This window comes from Calonectris borealis, chromosome 36 (genome assembly GCF_964195595.1).
Source record: "Calonectris borealis chromosome 36, bCalBor7.hap1.2, whole genome shotgun sequence".
In the NCBI taxonomy this organism is placed as follows: Eukaryota; Metazoa; Chordata; class Aves; order Procellariiformes; family Procellariidae; genus Calonectris; species Calonectris borealis.
Genome location: NC_134347.1, coordinates 342919 through 366483, shown reverse-complemented (window position 1 = coordinate 366483; position 23565 = coordinate 342919). Strand labels below are relative to the sequence as shown.

The 23565-nt window shown below is 65.6% G+C and overlaps 2 protein-coding genes across 2 annotated transcripts in view; one reads left to right on the top strand and one right to left on the bottom strand.

Moving 5' to 3' along the window:
* The window catches only part of POLR2A (RNA polymerase II subunit A), a 57156-nt gene extending 53393 nt beyond the window's left edge, over positions 1–3763 (bottom strand). The window contains 3 exon segments of the mRNA XM_075135064.1: positions 690–826; positions 1521–1653; positions 3464–3763. Coding sequence (XP_074991165.1) covers positions 690–826; positions 1521–1653; positions 3464–3553 — 360 coding nt within the window. The 5' untranslated portion in view covers positions 3554–3763.
* Positions 3764–9488: 5725 nt separating this feature from the next.
* Positions 9489–22615, top strand: ZBTB4 (zinc finger and BTB domain containing 4). Its single transcript, XM_075135046.1, has 4 exons — positions 9489–9578; positions 12899–13002; positions 15411–15487; positions 21040–22615. Exon 4 carries the CDS (start codon positions 21055–21057, stop codon positions 22522–22524), a length of 1470 nt encoding a protein of 489 aa, XP_074991147.1. The 5' UTR covers positions 9489–9578; positions 12899–13002; positions 15411–15487; positions 21040–21054; the 3' UTR covers positions 22525–22615.
* The last annotated feature ends 950 nt before the right edge of the window (positions 22616–23565 follow it).

Here is a 23565-nt window from a genome sequence, read left to right as displayed (position 1 = left end):
TCCTCTTGGTGTCCCCCCAACTCTGTCACCTCCTCTTGGTGCTCCCCATCCTCTTTGTCACCTCCTCTTGGTGCTCCTCATCCTCTTTGTCACCTCCTCTTGATGTCCCCCATCTTTGTCACCTCCTCTTAGTGTCCCCCCCAACTTTGTCACCTCCTCTTGGCATCCCCTATCTTTGTCACCTCCTCTTAGTGTCCCCCCCAACTTTGTCACCTCCTCTTGGTGCCTCCCCCCAACTCTGTCACCTCCTCTTGGCGTCCCCCCACTTTGTCACCTCCTCTTGGTGCTCCCCATCCTCTTTGTCACCTCCTCTCGATGTGCCCCATCTTTGTCACCTCCTCTTGGCGCCTCCCCCCAATTTTGTCACCTCCTCTTCATGTCCCCCCCAACTCTGTCACCTCCTCTTCAGGTCCCCCAACTTTGTCACCTCCTTTTGGTGCCTCCCCCATCCCAGCAGACCCCAAACTGGTCCCAGTCCCCAACTGGGAACCCAAGACTGATCCTCCTGAGACACCACCCACCGCGGAGGGAAGGGACCGGCGTCACCACGCCTTCGGGGTGCCACCACGGAGCTTTTTTTGGGGGACAGAGAGGTGAGAGATGAACCCCGCCACCATCCCCAATTTGGGGGGGCCGTGGTGACCCCCCCCAACACCGGGGGGTTGGTTTTTTTGGGGGGGGTTCCTCACCGAGTCCACCAGCAGCTTGGAGCAGAAGAAGCAGACGCAACGCAAGATCTTCATGGTCTTGCCCAAGAAGCCCACGTGGAAGACGGGTTTGGCCAGCTCGATGTGACCGAAGTGGCCCGGGCACTCCGTCATGTTACCTAGAGGGGCACCCCGTTATTTTAGGGGGGGTCCTTGGGATTTGGGGAACCCCCCCCCATGGCATTTGGTGGGGGAGATCCCACCAGAAGCGTGGCCGGGAGTTGAGGTTGAGGTGAAGCCTGCGTGGGTGGGGGGTGGGGGGGGAATGGGGTGCTGGAAGATCACCCCCAAAAAGGGGATCCCCCCCCCCACAAAAGGGGCACCCCAAAAAAAATAAGACCCCCCAAAAAGAGAAGGACCCCCCCTCAAAGGCCCAGAGCGGGTCTATATTGAGGGAAGGTGGTCCTGCAACTTGGGGGGAGGGGAAATGGGGGGGCTGTTGGGGATCACCCCCTTTTCCAGTTGTAATATATGACCCGGACGATTCCCCTCCTCCAAAAAATGGGGCTCCCCTGAAAGAAAAGGGGGACCCCCAAAAGATGGGGACCCCAAAATGTCCCAGAGTGGATGTGGATGGAGGTGGGATGCTCTTGTGCGAGACTAAGAAATTTGGGGGGGGGAAAAAAGGGGTGCTCCAGGGTATCACCCCCTTTTTCCTCCCATAACACTGAGGAGACCCCCCCAAAAAAGAGCAGCCCCCCCCAAAAAGTCTCTCTACACAGACGCACCCCCAAATCCCACCCCCCTTCCCCAGGAACGCACCCCGATTTCTCCATGGGGTTTTGGGGGTTCGGGGGGGGGCCCCCCACTCACCGGCGCAGGTCTGGCAGCGCCCCGTCCTCTCGATGACGCCTTGACGGGGGTCCATGAGCCCCCCCAATTTGGGGCGTCCCCCCTCTGTCGTTTCGGGGTACTTGATGCCCCCCTCGGTCACCGACATCCGTTTCTGGGGACGGGGGGGAAGAGGGGGTGTGAGGGGAAACTGAGGCACATGGGGAGCCCCTGGCGCCCCCCAATTCATCTCCTAAGCACCCCAAAGGACCCCCAGGGCACCCCAAAAAACCCAAATACATGGGGGCACCCCAAGACACCCCCCCCAGGTGACCACAACCCACCTTCTAAGCACCACAGGGACCCCCAAAGGGCTCCCCGACACCGCTGGTCACCCCAAGTCACCCTCTGGGAACCCCAAGGCAGCTCCTGGGGACCCCCATGTCCCTTCCCAGGCTCCCTGGACACCCCCAGGGACCCCAATACCATCCTAGAGCACCCCAATGCTCTTCCAGAGCCCCCCGGGCACCCCCAGGGACCCCAATATCCCTCCAGAGCACCCCGGGTCAGCCCAGTGCCCCTCCAGAGCACCCCAATGCCCTCCTGTGGCTCCCTGGGCACCCCAATATCCCTCCGGGGCACCCCAATGCCCTTCCAGGAGCTCCCTGGGCACCCTCAAGGACCCCAATGTCCCTCCAGGGCACCGCAGGCCACCCCAGTGCCCCTCCAGGGCACCCCAATGCCCTTCCAGAGGCTCCCTGGGCACCCCCAGGGACCCCAATGTGCCTTCAGGGCACCCCTGGCCACCCCAGTGCCCCTCCAAGGCACCCCAATGCCCTTCCAGAGGCTCCCTGGGCACCCCAATATTCCTCCGGGGCACCCCAATGGCCTTCCAGAGGCTCCCTGGGCACCCCCAGGGACCCCAATGTCCCTCCGAGGCATCCCTGGACACCTGAGTACCCCTCCAAAGCACCCCAATGCCCTTCCAGAGGCCCCCTGGGCACCCCAATATCCCTCCAGGGCACCCCGAAGTCCCTCCAGGTGCTCCCTAGGCACCCCCAGGGACCCCAATGTCCCTCCAGGGCACCCCTGGACACCCCAGTGCCCCTCCAAGGAACCCCAATGCTCTTACAGAAGCTCCCTGGGCACCCCAATATCCCTCTGGGGCACCCCAATGCCCTTCCAGAGGCCTCTTGGGCACCCCCACGGACCCAGTGTCCCTCCAGGGCACCCCTGGACACCCCAGTGTCTCTCCAAGGCACCCCAATGCCCTTCCAGAGGCCCCCAGGGACCCCAATATGCCTGCAGGGCACCCCAATGCTCTTCAGAGGCCCCTGGAAACCACAGGGACGCCAACGTCCCCCCAGGGCACCCCTGGACACCCCAGTGCCCCTCCAAGGCACCCCAACGCTCTTCCAGAAGCTCCCTGGGCACCCCAATATCCCTCCAGGGCACCCCAATGCCCTTCCAGGGGCTCCCTGGGCACCCCCAGGGATCCCAGTGCCCCTCCAGGGCACCCCGGGCCACCCTAGTGTCTCTCCAGGGCACCCCAACGCCCTTCCAGAGGCCCCCGGGCACCCCCAGGGACTCCAAGGTCCCTTCAGGGCACCCCAACGGCCTTCCAGAGGCCCCCGGGCACCCCCAGGGACCCCAATATCCCTCCAAGGCACCCCTGGCCACCCCAGTGCCCCTCCAAGGCACCCCTGGACATCCCCAGGGACCCCAAGAGCCCTCCAAAGGCCTGTGGGTCCCTCCAAAGACCCCCTGGTGACCCCCAAAGCCCCTCTGGAACACCCCAACCTCCCCCTCTTCCCCCTGCCTCACAGCGCCGCCCCCGGCCTGCGGGGGGCGCTATACCCCGTCGGGCACCGCCCGCCCCCGGGGCCTCTCTGTCCCCCCCTCTCGGTGCCCCGGCGCCATTTCCCGCCGCCGTCCCCTCTTCCCCCCCCTCCCTCCCTCCCTCCCCGTTCCCGTCCCTCCGGTACCATCTCGTCGGGGCTGAGGATGCCGAACTGGACTCGTTTGATGGTGCGCAACGGGCAAGCGCTGTCGCCCGAAGGCGGCCCACCGTGCATGGCGCCGGTTGGACTTCACACACCGCTTCAGCTACTCAAAAAAACAAAACAAAAAAAAAAAACAAAAACAAAAAAAAAAACCACCCCCTCAGCCGCCTTAACGGCCACAACCCGCCGGGGGAACCGGCCCCGCGGCGAATCCTTCCCCAACAGCCCCGGCGCCCCGCCGGGAGCCCCCTCCCCTCGCCTCCGGCCGCTCCGCGCTCCCCGGCGCGACTGAACCTTGAAGCCGCCCGCGGCTCCTTATATAGACTCGCCCCCTGCGCGAGGCGGGCCGCGCGCAGCGGCAAGGGCGGGAAGGGGCGAGGTCGGAGCGTACCAAGCAAGTGAGGGGGGGTGAGCGGCGCGGGGGACGCCGGGAGAAAGGCGGTGGAGAAGGGAGGGGGCAGCGGACCCCGTTACCGTCCCCGGGGGAAGCGGAGGGGGGAGCGGGAGGGGCGGCTGCTCCGTGTAACCCCGGCGGGACGCGCCGCCGGCGGCCTCCCCCCTTCGCCGCGGTGGGACCGGTTCATGAATAATTCATGAGGCGGTGCCGTGGAAAGCCCCGCCCCCAGCGCCCGAGAGCGGCTCGTCCTGCCTCCGAGCGCCGCCGGAAGTGGCCGGAGATTGCCGAAGCACCGCCGGAAGTGGCCGGAGATTGCCGAAGCGCCGCCGGAAGTGGCCGGAGATTGCCGAAGCGCCGCCGGAAGTGGCCGGAGATTGCCGAAGAGGCCGGAGATTGCCGAAGCGTCGCTCCGGGCCGTGGCCTGCACCGCGACCTCGCCCGCTCTCCCTCCCCGCGCCGCCGCTCCCCGGCCCGGCCGCCGCCGCTGGGAAAGGCCGTGGCTTGGGCCTACCCCTGGGGGGGGTGGAGGGGGAACGAGCCCAAGAGCGGCGGGAGCGGCCTCAGGGACGGCGGGGAAGGGTTGGGGGGGGGCAATGGAGGGTCTGGGGGGGCAGGGAGGGGGGATTTAGGAGAGCAGGAGGGTTTGGGGAGCAGTTAGGGGCGAGAAAAAGGGGTGTTTGGGGGGAGCAAGAGGGTTTGGGGGCAGGGAGAGGCGAGAAAGGGGTATTTAAGGGGAGCAGGAGGGTTTGGGGCACGGAGGGGGGAAGTTTGGGGGAGCAGGAGGGTTTGGGGGGGCGGTTAGAGGCAGGGAGGGGGGATTTGGGGGGAGCAGAAGGTTTTGGGGGGCAGGGAGGTTATTTTGGGGGGGCAGGAGGGGTGGGGGGGGCAGCTGGGGGAGGAAAGGGGTATTTTGGGGGCAGGAAGAGGCCAGAAGGGTATTTTGGGGGGCGGGGGGGGGGATTTGGGGGGCAGTTAGGGGTGGGGGGGTGTTTTGGGGAGCAGGAGGGTTTGGGGGGGCAGTTAGGGGCAGGGAGGGGGAATTTGGGGGGCAGGGAGGGGGGATTTGGGGGGCAGTTAGGGGCAGGGGTGTGTTTTGGGGAGCAAGAGGGTTTGGGGGGCAGGGAGGGAGTATTGGGGGGCAGTTGAGTGCAGGGAGGGGGGATTTGGGGGAGCAGAAAGGTTTGGGGGGCAGTTAGGGGTGGGGAGGGGGGATTTGGGGGACAGTTTGGGGCTGGGGGGGTGTTTTGGGGGAGCAGGAGGGTTTGGGGGCCAGGGAGGGGGGATTTGGGGGAGCAGGAGGGTTTGGGGGCCAGGGAGGGGGGATTTGGGGGAGCAGGAGGGTTTGGGGGGCAGGGAGGGGGGATTTGGGGGAGCAGAAAGGTTTGGGGGGCAGGGAGGGGGGATTTGGGGGGCAGTTAAGGGCGGGGGGGTGTTTTGGGGGAGCAGGAGGGTTTGGGGGGCAGTTGAGGGCAGAGGGGGGATTTGGGGGAGCAGAAAGGTTTGGGGGGCAGTTAGGGGTGGGGAGGGGGGATTTGGGGGACAGTTTGGGGGTAGGGGGGTGTTTTGGGGGAGCAGGAGGGTTTGGGGGGCAGGGAGAGGGGATTTGGGGGTCTCTGACCTGTCCCCCCGCCCTGTCCCTGGTGGGATCCTGTCACCGTCACTGGTGGGGTCCCCAGTGGGGGTCCCCACAACCGCTCGTCCCAGAGGTGTGACACGGGGTGCACACCCGGGACGAGGACGGTGACGCTGTACAGCGAGGGGGGACACTTCTCCCTGGGGGGGGGGGGTACAGGCGCACGGTGCCGCCTGTGCGGCACGGCAGCACACAACGGCGTGTGCCACTGTGCGACACAACGCAACCCGCAACACGGCCTGACGCACAACGTGACGCACAACACAACCCGCGACACCGTGCAACGCGGCCTGACGCACAACGGGACGCACAACACAACCCGCAACACTGTGCAGCACAACCTGATGCACAGGACAACCCACGACACCGTGCAATACAGCCTGACACGCAACACAACCTCACGTACAACACAACCCACGACGCCGTGCGGCACAGTGTGACGCGCGACACAACCCGCAACACCGTGCAGCGCAGCCTGACGTACGCCGTGATGCATAATGCAACCTGCGACACAGCGCAGCACACCCTGACGCACAATACAACCCACAACACTGTGCAGCACAGCCTGATGCACAACGTGATGTACAACACAACCCGCAACGCGGTGCAACGTGGGCCTGACGCACAATGTGACGCATAACACAAGTGGCAGTGCCATGCGTTGTAGCTTGACATGCAACCCAACCTGCAACACCCGCGCAGCACAGCCTGACGCACCAGACAACCCACAACACCGTGTAGCGCACCCTGGTGCGCAACACAACCCACAACACCGTGCAACGCAGCCAGACACGCAACACAACCTGATGTACAACGCAACCCGCAACACCGCGCAGCACAGTGGGATGCACAACGTGACACTCAACGCGACCCACACCACCGTGCAATGCAGCCTGACGCACAACACAACCAGCAACGCCTGACGTGCAACACAACCTGATGTACAACACAGCCCACAACACCGTGCAGCACAGCCTGACGCACAACGTGATACACGACACAAGCGGCAGTGCCGTGCAGCGTAGCTTGACGCGCAACACAACCCGCAACACCGCGCAGCACACCCTGACACACCAGACAACCCGCAACACCGTGCAACACACCCTGATGCGCAACACAACCCGCAACACCGTGCAACACACCCTGATGCGCAACACAACCCACAACACCGTGCAACACAGCCTGATGCACAAGACAACCTGATGTACAACGCAACCCACAACACTGCGCAGCACAGCGTGATGCACAACGTGACATGCAACACCGTGCAACGCAGCCTGACATACAACGTGACGCACAACACGCCGGCAGTGCCGTGCAGCATAGCTTGGCATGCAACACAACCCGCAACACCGCGCCGCGCAGCCTGACGCACAACACAACCCACAATGCCACGCAACACAGCCTGACGCACAACACAACCTGATGTGTAGCACAACCTGATGTACAACACAACCCACAACGCTGCACAGCACAACCTGAGACGCGACACAACCCACAACCCCATGCGGCGCACCCTGGCGTACGACAACACACAACACCGTGCGCCACAGCCTGACACACAGCACAACCCACAACGTTATGCAGCACAACATGACGTACAACCCAACCCACAACACCATCCAGCACAGCGTGACACACAGCACAACTGGCCGCATGACACAACCTGCAACACCGTGCGCCACAAACGGCTGCACAACGCAACCTGCAACACCGTGCGCCACAAACGGCTGCACAACGCAACCCGCAACACCGTATACCACAACCGGCCACACAACACAAGCTGCAACACTGCACCACAACCGGCCACACAATGCAACCCGCAACACTGTGCGCCACAACCAGGCGCACAACGCAACCCGCAACACCATGTGGCACAGCCTGACGTACAACAGAACCCATGACACTGTGCAACGCAGCCTGACATGCAGCACAACACAACCCACTGCACCACACAACCCACAACGCTGTGTGGCACAGGCTGACATACAACGCAACCTGCACCACCGTGCAGCACACCCTGACACACAACACAACCTGCAACACTGTGCAACACAGCTTGACATGCAACACAACACTGCACAGCACAGCCTGACACACAGCACAACCCACAACACCGTGCAGCACAACGTGACGTACAACACAACCCGCAACACCGTGTGCCACAACCGGCTGCACAACACAACCTGCAACACTGAGCAGAACCGCCTGATGTACAATGTAGCCCACAACACCGTGCAGCACAGCGCAGCTGGCAACGTGGTGACAATGTGACACAACGCGACACAATGCAGCGCAACACCAGGAACGCAGCGCTACAACTCGGGCCCCAACACACACGCGCGCACACACACGGAGCTGTGGGCTGTGGTACGCCCAGCCGTGTACGTTGTGCCACTGGTTGTGTTTGCCATGTGTGCCGTTGTGTCCCCGGTTGTGTCCCGTTGTGTCCCCGGTTGTGTCCCCAGTTGTGTCCTGTCATACCCCAGTTGTGTGCTGTTGTACCCAGGTTGTGTCCCCGGCTGTGTGCCGCTGTACCCCCGGTTGTATCCCCATCTGTGTCCCCAGTTGTATCCCCCAATTGTGCCCGTGGCTGTGTGACGCTGTACCCCCAGCTGCGTCCCCCGGTTGTGTCCCACTGTACCCCTGGTTGTGTCCCCAGTTGTGTGCCCCCCATCCCCCCGCCTGTGTCCCCCGGTTGTGTGCCGCTGTACCCCCACCCCACCTGTGTCCCCCGGTTGTGTCCCACTGTACCCCTGGTTGTGTCCCCGGCTGTGTCCCTGGTTGTACCCCACTTTGTGCCCCCAGTTGTACCCCCCAGCTGTGTCCCCCTGTTGTGCCCCGATTGTGCCCCCCGCTTGTACCCCCCAGCTGTGTCCCCTGGTTGTGTCCCCAGTTGTGTCCCACTGTACCCCTGGTTGTGTCCCCGATTGTGTCCCCCCGTCCCCCCACCTGTGTCCCCCAGTTGTGTCCCTGGTTGTGTGCTGCTGTACCCCCCACCCCGACTGTGTCCCCGCCTGCGTCCCTGGTCGTGTCCCACTGTACCCCCGGTTGTGTCCCTGGTTGTGTCCCCCCGTCCCCCCACCTGTGTCCCCCGGTTGTGTCCCCCCGTCCCCCCGCCTGTGTCCCCGGTTGTGTCCCCCTGTCCCCCCGCCTGTGTCCCCCGCCTGTGTCCCCTGGTTGTGTCCCCCCGTCCCTCTGGTTGTGTCCCCGGTTGTGTCCCCCCGTCCCTCTGCCTGTGTCCCCCACCTGTGTCCCCGGTTGTGTCCCCCCGTCCCCCCGCCTGTGTGCCCCGGTTGTGTCCCCCCGTCCCTCTGGTTGTGTCCCCAGTTGTGTCCCCCTGTCCCCCCGCCTGTGTCCCCCGGTTGTGTCCCCCCGTCCCTCCGGTTGTGTCCCCGGTTGTGTCCCCCCGTCCCCCCACCTGTGTCCCCCGCCTGTGTCCCCGGTTGTGTCCCCCTGTCCCCCCGCCTGTGTCCCCCGCCTGTGTCCCCGGTTGTGTCCCACCGTCCCCCCGCCTGTGTCCCCCGGTTGTGTCCCCCCGTCCCTCCGGTTGTGTCCCCGGTTGTGTCCCCCTGTCCCCCCGCCTGTGTCCCCTCGTTGTGTCCCCCCGTCCCCCCGGTTGTGTCCCCGGTTGTGTCCCCCCATCCCCCCGGTTGTGTCCCCGCCTGTGTCCCCCCGTCCCCCCGGTTGTGTCCCCGGTTGTGTGTCCCCCGTCCCCCCGGTTGTGTCCCCCCGTCCCCCCGGTTGTGTCCCCGCCTGTCTGCTGCTGTACCCCCCCCCCCGCCTGTGTCCGGTTGTGTCCCCCCCCCGTCCCCCCGCCTGCGTCCCCTCGTCTCCCCGTTCCTCCGCCGTTACCCCCAATGGGGGGGACCCCCCCCCGCTTCCCCCCCTTCCCCGTCCCCCCCACCCCCCGTGTCCCCCCCGTGTCCCCCGTGGCGTGGGGCGGGGGGGGGGGGGGGGGGGGGGCTCCCTCCCACCCGGGGCCCAACGGGCGCCGCCTCCATCTTGTGCCGCCGCCGCCGCCACCGCCGCCGTCGCGACATCAACCGGCCCCGGGACAGGCCCCGGTAACGACCCCCCCCCCTCCCTCCCCGCCACCGGGACCCCCGGGGGGACCCGGGACCCTCCCCTGGACCGGGACCCCCGCCCCCCACCCCCGGGGGGCACCGGGACCCCCCCCCCCCCACCCCGGATCGGGCCCTGTCACGGGATCGGGACCCCCCCGGTACCGCCCCCCCCCCCCCCGGTGAACAGGGGGGTCCTTATGGGGCTGACGGCCCCCCCCAGCCCCCCCCCATTACCCTGGGTCCGCCCCCACCCCCGAAATCCCCCCCCCCGACCCCCAAAATGCCCCCCCCCGGGTCCTCCAAAGTGCCCTGGGACCCCCCAAAGTGCCCCACCCCCCCCGCAAACCCCTCCATGACCCCCCCCGCACCCCCAAAATGTCCCGACCCCCCCCCTCGGGACCCCCCCTTGGACCCCCCCAAATGCCGCTGGCCCCCCAAGACCCCCCTGCGCGCCCCCCAAGTGCTGCTGGGATGGGATGGGGGGCTCCGCACCCGGGGTTAGGGGGGGTTTGGGGGTGCAGCCGGGTGCGGTTGTGCGTGTGCGACTGTTGGGGGGCGGGAGGGGGGGGAACGGCTGCGTGTTTGTGCGGGCGGTTGCATGACTGTGCGTGGGCGTGTGTCCGTGTGCGGTTGTGCGTGTCAAGCGTCCACGGGCGGTTGTGCACCCGTGTGCGGTTGTGCATCCGTGTGCGGGTTGTTTATCCGTGTCCGGTTGTGTGTCCGTGCGTGGTTGTGCGTGTCAAGTATCCCTGTGCGGTTGTGCATCCGCCTGCAGTTGTGAGCGTGTCACGTCCGTGTGTGGTTGTGCGTCCGTGTGTTGCTGTGTGTTGTGTCCACGTGCAGTTGTGTGTTGCGTCCGTGTGCGGTTGTGTGCGTGTCAAGTGTCCACGGGCGGTTGTGCACCCGTGTGCGGTTGTGCATCCGCGGGTGGGTTGTTTATCTGTGTCTGGTTGTGTGTCCGTGCGTGGTTGTGTGTGTCAAGTATCTGTGTGCGGTTGTGCGTCTGTGTGCGGTTGTGTGTCTGCGTGTTGCTGTGTGTTGTGTCCGTGTGCGGTTGTGCATCTGTATGCGAGTGTGAGTGTCATGTCCACGCGCAGTTGTGTGTCCACGTGTGGTTGTGTGTGCCAGCTGTCCGTGTGCGGTTGTGCGTCTGCATGGCGTCACGTGTGGGTCGTGTGTCCACGTGCGGTTGTGTGTTGTGTCCGTGTGCGGTTGTACATCCACGCGTCGTTGTGTGTGTCAAGTGTCCGTGTGCGGTTGTAACATCTGTGTGTGATTGTGAGCGTCCTCTGTATGTGTGTAGTTGTGTGGTTGTGCATCTGCGTGTGGTTGTGAGTGTCGTGTGTCCGCGTGTGATTGTGCGTCCGCGTGTCATTGTGTACGTTAAGTGCCCGTGTGCGGTTGTGTCTGCATGTGCTTGTGTGTTGGGTCCGTGTGTGGTTGTGCGTCCATATGTGGTTGTGAGTGCTGTGTGTCCATGTGCGGTTGTGTGTTTTCGTGTGCTTGTGTGTGTCAAGTGTCCATGTGCGGTTGTGCGTCTGCGTGTGCTTGTATGTCGTGTCTGAGTGCGGTTGTGTGTGTCAAGTCTCTGTGTGCGGTTGTGCATCCATGTGCGGTTGTGCATCCACGTATGATTGTAAGCGTCGTGTTCACGTGCGGTTGTGTGTCCGTGTGTGTTGTGTCACGTTGTGCACACACGTGAGGGGTGTCAGGGTGTGGGTGTGAGTGCCGGTTGTACCGTTGCGTGTGTGTCAGTCTCCCGGCCCGGGCATGAGACACGCGTGTGCGATGGTTGTGCACTGCTTGTGCGCGCAGGGTGTGCGCACGCGGTTGTGTGCAGGTGCTGTGCGCCTGTAGCCCGTGCGCGCGCGTGTGAGCGTGGTCTTTGCTTGTGCGTGGTGGTTGTGTGGGTGTGCGTGTGCAAACACGGTGCACGTTTGCTCTGTGCAGGGTGTTTGTGTGCGCTGTGGGTGTTGCGTGTGGCGTGTACCTGCGTGCGCTGCGTGTGTGTGTGCAGTGCGGGTGTTGCGCGCGTTGCGCGTGTGCACGGCCTGTGCACGGTGCGCGCGCCGCGGACGTTGTGTGTGCGTGTTGTGTACGTGCGCGGACTGCGTGCGCTGTACGGGTGTTGCGTGCAGCGTGTACACGCGTGCACTCCGTGCGTGCGTGCGGTGCGGGTGTTGTGTGTGTTGTCTACACGCTGCGGCTGTTTGTGCGCAGGGCGGGTGTTGCGTGCTCTGTGTGCGTGTGTGTGTACTCTGTGCGGGTGTTGTGTGTGGTGTGTACACGTGTGCACACCGTGTGTGCACAGTCCGGGTGTTGTGTGCGTTGTGTGCACGGTGTGTGTGCGCCGTCCGGGTGTTACGCGCGTTGTATGCGTTGTGTATGTGCATGCACTGCGTATGCGCGTGCAGTGCAGGTGTTGCACGTGTTGCGTGTGTGCGCGGCCGGTGCCCGGTGTGCGCACACCGGAGGTGTTGTGTGTGTGTTGTGTACGTGCACGGACTGTGCACGCTGTGGCTGTTGCGTGTGTTGTGTATGTGCTGGCGCGTCCAGTGCAGGTGTTGCGCGTGTTGTATATGTGCCCACACTCCGTCTACGTGTGCGCTGTGGGTGTTGCGTGCACAGCGTGTGTGTGCAGCGCGGGTGTTGTGTGCTGTGTATGTCCGTGCGCTACGGCTGTTGTGCGCAGCGCGGGTGTTGTGTGTGTTGTACACGTGTACGTGCTCCGTCCGCGCGTGCGCGCTGCGGGTGTTGCACGCGTTGCGTGTGCGCACGGCCCGTGCACGCTGTGCGCATGCTGTAGGCGTTGTGGGTGTTGTGTACGTGCTGTTGCGTGCAGCGCGGGTGTTGCATACGTGTACGTGCTCCGTGGGCGTGTCCTGGGCGTGTTGCGCGTGTGCATGGCCTGTGCCCGGCGTGCACACGCTGCGGGTGTTGTGTGCGCTGCGGGTGTTCACGCACAGCGGGGGTGTCCTGTGCACAGTGCGGGTGTTGTGCGCGGTGTGCGTGCGTGTGCAATGCGGCTGTTGCGTGCGTTGTGCGTGTGCGCGGCCTGTGCACCGTGTGGGTGTCGTTGCCGCGACACCGCCTGTGCCCCCTCCCCCTGGGTGTGGGTGTCGTCCCCACCCCACCGCCTGTCGCACCCCCCTTTCCGCCTGTACACGCATGTGACTGTCCCCTGCGTCACCCCCGCCCCCGGGCCGGGGGGGTGTCCCCAGTCCCTTGCGCACACTCGGGTGACGCGGTGACACGTCCGTCACCCGCGTCCGCCTGTGCGTGTCACCCGCCTGACCCCACCCTCGCACCCCCCCCCCCAGCCTCCTCTGCCGCCGCCTGTTCCTTTAACAACACCCGACGCAAGGGCTTGTGGTAGGAAGGGGGCCTCGTGACATCACTCCCAGCCCAGCCAATGAGCATCCAGGTGAGCCCTGACGTCTGCATTCCCCGCTATTCCATTGGCCCACGGGGGGTGTGACATGGGGCGGGGTCCCCCTTTTTCTCTGCTCCCTCATTGGCTGCAGGTGAAAGGTCTTTCCCCTGGCAGGACCTTGGGGGGAGGGGGAGGGTTGTTGGGTGGGGGGAGGGGTGCTGGGGGGGGTTGTTTCCATGGCAACAGTTGGGTGACATCTTCTCCCCCCCCCCCCCCCCCATCACCACGGTGTCCTCCATCACCGGGGATGCCACCGCCTGTTGCCTCTCGGTGACGGTGACGTCCCCGTCATCGCCGGATGGAGGTTGTCAGGCAGCTCTGGTGGTACTTTTGGGGGGGGGGAGGGGTAAAAGAAGGGGGGAGGGGTTGGTCGTCCCCCCCCCGGTGACACTTGGGGTCCCCTCCCCGGTCACCCCTTGGGGTGGGTGGGGAAGGGGGACGGGGGAGTGTCCGGGTGTTTCCTTGCGGGGTTTTTCCGGTTGACGGAGGGTTTCCGGGGTGGGGGGTGGGGGAGGGGGGGTGTGCACGGGGGGAGGGGGTGTGTGCATGGGGGAGGGGGATCCCCTGAGCCTGTACCACCCCCCCGCCCCGGTCCCTGTAGGCCTCCGGCTGTAGCCGCTGCGTCAGGTTGTTCCCCTCCCCCTTGACCCCACCCCCGCTGTCATCGGTTGTACCCAGGGTGTCCCCTCCCCCGCCCCCGTCACCTCCTGTCCGACTGTACCCCCCCCCCCGCCGCTGCATCCCCTCCCCACTTGGCACAACCCCTCCCCCCACCCCGTGTCAGTCGGCGCCTCCCCCACCCCCACGACTGTACACCCCCCCTCCGGCTGCGTCTGCCTGTGCGGGACACATACACCTTCGTGACATCACTCTGACAACTGATGATATCATACCATAGCTGACACGCCCCCCCTCCCCCGCGCACCCCTGATGACATCACGCCTGCACGTCCCAGGAGAGCTTTACCCGGCTGTACCCGTCACCATGGGGCACAGGCGGCTCCCCTCCCCGTGACATCACGCCTGTCTCCTCTGTGGTGATGATGTCATCATACTGTACGCCATGTCCCCTGTCCCAACCTCCACATTCCCATGACATCATGTGACCCATGTCACGCGGTACCCAGAGACGCACACCCCCACTCCCATTTTGTCACCCGCTTCCATTTTGTCATCCACTGCCATTTTGTCACCCGCTGCCACTTTGTCACCCGCTTCCATTTGGTCACTCGCCACCATTTTGTCACCCGCTGCTATTTAGTCACCCACCACCAGTCACCCTCTATTTTGTCACCCGCTGACACTTTGTCACCCACTGCCATTTTTTCACCCGCTTCCATTTTGTCACCCGCTTCCATTTTGTCACCCACCACCATTTTGTCACCCACTGACACTTTGTCAGCCTCCACCCTTTTGTCACCCATTGCCATTTCGTCACCCTCTATTTTGTCACCCGCTGCCATTTTGTCACCCGCTGACACTTTGTCACCCTCTTCCATTTTGTCACTCGCTGCCATTTTGTCACCCACTGCCATTTTGTCACCTGCATGTACACGCATTGTACAACCAGGCTGTGACTCCCCCCATTGCCTCTGACTGTAGCTTCCCCCTCCACAACAACCGACTCTTCCCAGCACAACCGGAGGCAGGAGCCAGGACTGAGGTGCCCCTGCCTGTCCCTGCCTCGCTACAGCCGTGCCTGGCTGGTGCGGTGATTGCGCGCTGTAGTCACGTCACACCTCACACACCCGCGATTGTGATGTGACGTGGTTGGGACCTACCTGTGGGCAGCCTCCGGGAACTGCAGGCAGCCTGCTGGGTGTACTGGGGGGCACCGCTCCGCCTGTACCTGCCTTGCTTTATTGCCCCCTCGACTGTAACCAGGATGCACTGCTCTGCCTGTACCTGCCTTGCTTTATTGCCCCTCCGACTGTAGCCAGGATGCACTGCTCCGCCTGTACCTGCCTTGCTTTATTGCCCCTCCGACTGTAGCCACGATGCACTGCTCCGCCTGTACCTGCCTTGCTTTATTGCCCCCTCGACTGTAGCCAGGATACACTACTCCGCCTGTACCTGCCTTGCTTTATTGCCCCTCCGACTGTAGCTGGGTTACAGCGCTCTGCCTGTACCTGCCTTGCTTTATCACCTCTCCGACTGTAGCCAGGCTACACCCCTTTCCCATCTCTGCCTGGCAGGGGTCCTGAGTCTGCCTTCTGCCTGTTGCTGCCTGACAACAGTCGTACGGCTGGGTGTTTCCCAAGCACCCCAGCTCCCCTGCCCATCCTCAGCACCCCGGGTACCCCCATGTCCGGGTGTTCCTGCCTGGGCCCCCCCAGCACCCTGTGTACCCCCGTGTCCGGGTGTACTGACCCCGCTCCGTTCCCGCCCCTCCCCCCCCAGGAGGCCCTGCCGGCTGTGACCCCCCACCGAGGACCCCCGGAGCAGCAACACCTAGTCCATGAGGCCTCCGCTCACAGGTAGGGGACACCCCGCGCCGTTACCGTGGCAACCCTGCCTCGACCACCCCCATGTCTCCACGGCAACCCTGCCTGATCTAGAACAGCCCCCCCCCCATCGCCATGGCAACCGTGCGATCTAGAACCCCCCATGGCAACAGGCTGGATCCCGCCCCACGGCGCCGTGGGGGGGTGCTGAGGGGCCCGATCCTGCCCCACGGCGCTGAGGGGCCCGATCTTGCCCCAGGGCACCATGGGGGTGGTGCTGAGGGGCCCGATCCTGCCCCAGGGCACCATGGGGGGGTGCTGAGGGGCCCGATCCTGCCCCAGGGCGCCGTGGGGGGGTGCTGAGGGGCCCGATCCTGCCCCAGGGCACCATGGGGTGGTGCTGAGGGGCCCGATCCTGCCCCAGGGCGCCGTGGGGGGGTGCTGAGGGGCCCGATCCTGCCCCAGGGCGCCGTGGGGTGGTGCTGAGGGGCCCGATCCTGCCCCACGGCGCCGTGGGGGGGTGCTGAGGGGCCCGATCCTGCCCCAGGGCGCTGTGGGGTGGTGCTGAGGGGCCCGATCCTGCCCCAGGGTGCCGTGGGGTGGTGCTGAGGGGCCCGATCCTGCCCCAGGGCACCATGGGGGTGGTGCTGAGGGGCCCGATCCTGCCCCAGGGCGCCGTGGGGGGGTGCTGAGGGGCCCGATCCTGCCCCAGGGCGCCGTGGGGTGGTGCTGAGGGGCCCGATCCTGCCCCAGGGCGCCGTGGGGCACGGGGGCCGCATCCTGCCGGGAATGGGGGGGAGGGGGGGGCCCGGATCCGTCGTCGCCGTGGGGCGCGGGGGGCCGGATCCTGGCTCGGGCGGCGACGCTGGCCCCGGTCCCGGGTGGGCGAGCGGCCAAGGCGGCTCCAGCTCCTCCGACGAGCCGGGGCCTGGGGGGGGGGGGGGGGAAGGATCCGGCCGCTGCGCACATCCGGGATCTCCCGGGATCCGGGGGGGGCCGCGCCCTGCACCAGGTAGAGCCAGGCCCCCCCCCTCCCACCCCCTTCCTGCCTTCCCTCCCACTGGATCCCTGGGGATCCCCACGGCCGGGGGTGGATCACGGGTGGGGGAGGGGGGGGGTGGAGGCAGCCGGGCCGAGGGGGGATCCCACGGGAAATGGGGGGGGAGCGTGTGTGGATCCCAGCTGTGGGGTTGGGGGAGATCCCTGCCCGGATGGGATCTGGGATCTGGCAGGATCTGGGGGGCTGGAGGTGAGCTGGGATGGAGCTGGGATCTCCCAGGATCTGTGGGGCTGGATCCCAGCTGGGATGGAGCCGGGATCTCCCAGGATCTGTGGGGCTGGATCCCAGCTGGGATGGAGCTGGGATCTGCCAGGATCTATGGGGCTGGATCCCAGCTGGGATGGAGCTGGGATCTGCCAGGATCTATGGGACTGGATCCCAGCTGGGATGGTGCCGGGATCCCCTGGGATCTATGGGGCTGGATCCCAGCTGGGATGGGGCTGAGATGTGCCAGGATCCGTGGTGCTGGATCCCACTGCAATGGAGCTGGGATCTCCTGGGATCTGTGGGGCTGGAGCTGAGCCGGGATGGGGCTGGGATCCCCTGGGATCTATGGGGCTGGATCTCAGCTGGGATGGGGCTGGGATCTGCCTGGATCCGTGGTGCTGGATCCCACTGCAATGGAGCTGGGATCTCCTGGGATCTGTGGGGCTGGAGCTGAGCTGGGATGGGGCTGGGATCTGCCAGGATCTGGAGGGCTGGATCCCGGCTGGGATGGAGCTGGGGTGTCCCGGGATCTGTGAGGCTGGAGATAGGTGGGGATGGGTCTGGGATCTCCCAGGATCTGGGGGGCTGGATCCCAGCTGGGATGGAGTTGGGATCTCCTGGGATCAGTGGGGCTGGAGCTGAGCTGCGATGGAGCTGGGATCTCCTGGGATCTGGGGGGCTGGATATAGATGGGATGGGTCTGGGATCTCCTGGGATCTGGGGGGCTGCATATAGATGGGATGGGTCTGGGATCTCCTGGGATCTGGGGGGCTGGATATTGGCGGAGATGGAGCTGTGGGGCTGGAGCTGAACCAGGATGGAGCTGGGATCTCCCAGGATCTGTGGGGCTGGATCCCAGCTGGGGTGGAACTGGGATCCTCCAGGATCTGTGGGGCTGGATCTCAACTGGGATGGATCTGGGATCACCTGGGATCTGTGGGGCTGGATATTGGTGGAGATGGAGCTGGGATCTCCTGGGATCTGTGGGGCTGGATCCCAGCGGGGATAAGTCTGGGGTCTCCTGGGATCTGCGTGGCTGGATCTCAACTGGGATGGATCTGGGATCTCCCGGGGTCTGTGGGGCTGGAGCTGAGCTGGGATGGGTCTGGAGTCTCCTGGGATCTGGGATCTCCCAGATCTGGGGGGCTGGGCATTGGTTGGGCTGGATCCTGGATCACCTGGGGTCTATGGGGCTGGAGCTGAACTGGGATGGAGTTGGGATCTCCCGGGATCTGTGGGGCTGGGTGTAGGTGGGGCTGGAGCTGGGATCTCGTGGGATCTGGGGGGCCGGGTGGTCACGGGGGTGGGTTTGGGATCCCTGGGGACCTGGGGATCTGGTTGTTGCCGGCAAAGGAGCTGGGATCTGCCGGGATCTATGGGGCTGGATCTCGGCCGTGGCAGGGCTGGGATCTCGGGGGGGGATCCCCTGGCCTTTGGTGGGATCCCTTGGTGGGATCCCATGCACTTGGGGGGATCCCTTGACCCAAGGGGGATCTCATGACCCTCGGGGGGATCCCTTGGCCCCATGATCCCTTGACCCAAGGGGGACCCCATGACCCTTGGGGGGATCCCATGATCTTGGGGGGGATCCCATTTGGGGGATCCCTTGACCCCGGGACCCATCCCAGACCCCCCAGAGGTGCCGTGGGGCGGAGCAGGGAATGCTGGGAAGGGGGGGGGGGTCGGGGGGGGGGTGTCATTAAGAGGGAGCCAGTAACGACCTGGGGGGGTTCCGGGGGTGTGGGGCAGGTTGGGGGGCAGGAGGGGGGTCCTGGGGGGGTGTGGGGCAGGTTGGGGGGCAGGAGGGGGGTCCTGGGGGGGTGTGGGGCAGGTTGGGGGGCAGGAGGGGGGTTCTGGGGGGGTGTGGGGCAGGTTGGGGGGCAGGAGGGGGGTCCTGGGGGGGTGTGGGGCAGGTTGGGGGGCAGGAGGGGGGTCCTGGGGGGGTGTGGGGGAGGTTGGGGGGCTGGTGGGGGTTGGGGGGCAGGTTGGGGGGCAGGATGGGGGGCTGGTGGGGGTTGGGGGGCAGGTTGGGGGGCAGCCCTGGGGATAGCGGTACCGCGGGTGGCACTGTGGGTCACACCGTGGGGCAGCCCCACGGCTGTAGGTCACGCCGTGGATCACACCGTGGGGCAGCTGTTGCGCTGTAGGTCACGCCGTGGGTCAGGCCACGGGTGACACCGTGGGTCGCACCGTGGGTCACACCACGGGTGACACCGTGGGTCGCGCCGTGGGTCAGGCCACGGGTGACACCGCGCCGTGGGTCGGGCTGAGGGTGTCACCGTGGGTCGCGCCGTGGGGCAGCCCCAGGGTTGCGGGTGATGTGGGGGATGACGCCGTGGGTCGCGCCGTGGGTCGCAGCCGCCGCGGCTCCCGCAGCCATTTTAGCCGCCGGCCGAGGAGGCCCCGACGCAAAATGGCTCCTTGGTGCCGCGGGGGGGGGCGCGGGGGCTGGGACGCGCCGTGGGGCTGGGACGCCGTGGGGTAGGGACCCTCAGCCCCACGGCGCGGGGGGGACCCTACCCCACAGCCTGGGGATGCCCTGCCCCACGGCACAGGGGGGCCACCAGCCCCACGGCATGTGGGGGTCCCTGCCCCACGGCACGAGGGGGCCACCAGCCCCACGGCGTGGGGAGACCCTGCCCCACGGCACGGGGACCCTCGCCCAGCCCCACGGCACGGGGACACCCTGACCCACGGCGTGGGGGGGCACCAGGTAGCCATGGTGGGGAGGGGGATGTGTGGGGCTGGAGGGGGGGGGATATGTGGGGCTGGGGGTCCCATGAGCTGTGGGGCTGGGGACCCAGATATGTGGGGCTGAGGGAACCCTAAATTCAGGGCTTGGGGAACCCCAATATGTGGGGCAGGGGAACCCCTAAACTGTGGGGCAGGGGACCCTGATCCGTGGAGCTGATCTGTGGGGCTGGGGGACCCCGAGATCTGGGGCTGGAGGTGAAGGTGGGGGGGGGGAGCCCTGTGCCGTGGGGCTGGCTGGGCCATGGGGACCCCCAAACCCCCACAGACGGGACCCAGGCCTCTGGGTGACCCCATAGACAGGACCCCAGTGTCCAAGTGACCCCAAAATAGGGGACCCAGGCATCCGGGACCCCCCAAAATAGGGGTCCCAGGCATCCAGGTGACCCCGCAGAGTGGTGTCAGCCCCATAGCGAGGACCCAGCTGCCCAAATGTCCCCAAAGAGGGGTCCCAGGTGTCCAGGCACCCCATAGAATGGACCCAAACATCTGGGCACCCCATAGAAGACCCCTCAGTGCCCAAGTGACCCCAAAATGGGGGACCCAGGCATCCTGGCCCCCCAAAATAGGGGTCCCAGGCATCCAGGTGACCCCGTAGAGTGGTGTCAGCCCCATAGCGAGGACCCAGCTGCCCAAGTGTCCCCAAAGAGGGGTCCCAGGTGTCCAGGCACCCCATAGAAGACCCCTCGGTGCCCAAGTGACCCCAAAATGGGGGACCCAGGCATCCAGGTGACCCCGTAGAGTGGACCCAGGCGTCAGCTCAGCCCCATAGCGAGGACCCAACTGCCCAAGTGTCCCCAAAGTGGGGTCCCAGGTGTCCAGGCACCCCATAGAAGGGACCCAAACATCTGGGCACCCCATAGAAGACCCCTCGGTGCCCAAGTGACCCCAAAATGGGGGACCCAGGCATCCTGGCCCCCCAAAATAGGGGTCCCAGGCATCCAGGTGACCCCGTAGAGTGGTGTCAGCCCCATAGCGAGGACCCAACTGCCCAAGTGTCCCCAAAGAGGGGTCCCAGGTGTCCGGCCAGCCCCATAGAATGGACCCAAACATCTGGGCACCCCATAGAAGACCCCTCGGTGTCCAAGTGACCCCAAAATGGGGGACCCAGACATCTGGGCCCCCCAAAATAGGGGTCCCAGGCATCCAGGTGACCCCGTAGAGTGGTGTCAGCCCCATAGCGAGGACCCAGCTGCCCAAATGTCCCCAAAGAGGGGTCCCAGGTGTCCAGGCACCCCATAGAATGGACCCAAACATCTGGGCACCCCATAGAAGACCCCTTGGTGTCTAAGTGACCCCAAAATGGGGGACACAGACATCCGGGCCCCCCCAAAATAGGGGTCCCAGGCATCCAGGTGACCCCGTAGAGTGGACCCAGGTGTCAGCTCAGCCCCATAGCGAGGACCCAACTGCCCAAGTGTCCCCAAAGAGGGGTCCCAGGTGTCCAGGCACCCCATAGAAGACCCCTCGGTGCCCAAGTGACCCCAAAATGGGGGTGCCAGGCATCTGCCCCCCCCCTCCCCCCCGCTCCCCACTGATCCCCCCCCCCTCCCCCGTAATCTCGCAGGTGGGCGTCGCGGGGATGGCTCCGGTCGTGGAGGTGTCGGACGCCGGGCATTGCCGTTCGTTATTGGTGGAGTTAAACGAGCAACGGTTGAGGGGTCAATTCTGTGACGTCACCATCATCGCCGAGGACACCAAATTCCGTGCTCATAAAAACGTCTTGGCCGCTTCCAGCCCTTTTTTTAAACAAGCTTTGGCCGAAGAACCCACCTGCCCCACCCCCGCCCAAGTTTTAGAGCTTCCCGGCGTCCAAGCCGGCGTTTTTTCCGACGTCCTCAACTTCATCTACAATTCCCGCTTGGCCGTCCCGTCGCAGGCAGCTGCCCGCGAATTGGGGGCCGTTGGCCGACGGTTGGGTATCTCTTGCCTCCAAGGATTAGAAATGGGGACCCCTAAAGAGATGAACGGCTCTTGGACCCCCCCGGTAACGGGGGATCCCCGTTCTCCCGTCGCTCCGGTTGATTTAACCTGCCCGCCGCGTTCCAGCGATACGCCGACCGTCGCCGAACCGGTGACGGCGTCGGCGTCGTCGTCGTCATCGGCGGCGTCATCGTTGCGTTGCGGGTTGTGCGGGCGAGGGTTCAGCACGGCGGCGGCTTTGGGGTTCCACGCCAAACTTCACCGCGGGCGCCGGGGTTTGGCGTGCCGGCATTGCGGGAAAAGCTTCATCCACGTCAAGAGGTTGCAAACCCACGAGGTCCTCTGCAAAGACGGCCACGACGGCGACGCCCTCACCCCCGACCCGCCCCCGCCCCCTCCCCCGCCGCCCAAACAAGGTAAAAAAGCGTTGCTTTTACGTCACCGGGCCTTAGAATTAATCCCCGAACAGGAACCGGTGGTGAAAGTGGTCGACGGTCACGTGGTTTACCTGTGCGGGGTTTGTCAACGTTCCTACATGACGCTCTCCAGCCTCAAGCGTCACGCCAACGTCCACTCCTGGCGGCGCAAATACCCTTGCCGTTATTGCGACAAGGTCTTCGCTTTGGCCGAATATCGCACCAAACACGAGGTTTGGCACACCGGCGAACGCCGTTACCAGTGCATTTTCTGTTGGGAGACCTTCGTCACCTACTACAACCTCAAGACCCACCAGAAAGCCTTTCACGGCATCAACCCGGGGCTCATCTCCTCCGAGAAGACCCCCAACGGCGGCTACAAACCCAAACTCAACGCCCTCAAGCTCTACCGCCTCTTACCCATGCGGGCGCACAAGCGACCCTACAAAACCTACAGTCAAGGTTTGGTGACCGATGGAATCCTCTTACCGACGGCCAATCCGGTAGAGCCGTCGGCTACCGGCGGGGTTTTCCCATCGCCGAGACCCGAACCGGCTTCGGTTATCGCCTACGGGCGACCGTCGGCGTCGGTTATCGTTCATAGCGGACGGCGGCCGCTTCTGTTATCGCCTATAATGGGAGGGCGGGGGAGGCGGCGGCGGTGCCGGCGGTGCCGGCGACGCCGGCGGCGGCGCCGGCGGCGAGGCCGATGAAGAAACAGGTGCTGCGGGATTACATCGAGGCGCAGCGAGCGGCTGGGGAGGCGCCGGTGGGTGATAGCGGGACGGCACCGACGACCCAACCGTCGCCAGCCGCCGCCGGTACCGCTACCACCGCCGCCGCCGCCGCCGCCGCCGGTCGTACCATGACCTACGTGGCCAAACCGGCTTACGTGGGGACGGCGGGGGAGAGCCGGGCGGCGCCGCTTTGCCAAATCACCGTCCGCATCGGCGAGGAGGCCATCGTCAAGCGGCGCATCTCCGAGACCGACCTCCGGTTGGAGACCACCGGAACCGGCACCGGCACCGCCGCCTCCCCAACCACTCACCGTCGCGCCGCCGCCGTCGCCGCCGCCTGTTCCCGCCGGAGCGGTGACGATGACAGTGACGCCGAGGACCGTCTTTGGCGGCCGTATTACACCTACAAACCCAAACGGAAGACAAGCGGCGGCGGGACAAGCGGCGGCGGGACAAGCGGCGGCACAAGCGGCGCCGTCAAGGCGAAGAAATCCCGTTGGCGCCGCAAGTTGCGCTCGTTACGGTGGGCGGCGGGTGACGGCGAGGAAGGTGACGGTGACGCACGGGCGGGGGAGGGGCACCGGCGGCGGGATTGGCAACACCCTTGCCGGGTGTGCGGGAAAACTTTCACGGCTTTGAGGAAATTACGGAAACACCAACGGGGACACGAGGGGACGTCCGGCGGGGGTGGGGGAGCGGGGACAACCGGTCCCCCCACCCCCCGCGTGGGGCGGCGGCCATCTTTGCGCTTCGCCTGTAGCCGCTGCGCCAAGGTGTGCAAGACGGCGGCGGCGCTCAGCCGGCACGCCAAACGGCATCAGGCGGAGGCGGCGTCCCCGCCGCCGTCACCCGCCTCGCCGCCGACTGTCATCGCCTACACCCCGCCGGCGGCGGCGGGGGTGAAGGAGGAAGGGGGAGGGGAAAAAGGGGGTGTCCCCTTCCCCCGCCGCCCGGCGGCGATGATGTCACCGTCCCCCCGCCGCTCTCCGGTACCGGGGGTGACGCGGTGCCGGGTGA

Coding starts and splice junctions, on each gene's coding strand:
- ZBTB4 (XM_075135046.1), top strand. CDS start 21,055: ATGGCTCCGGTCGTGGAGGTGTCGGACGCCGGGCATTGCCGTTCGTTA.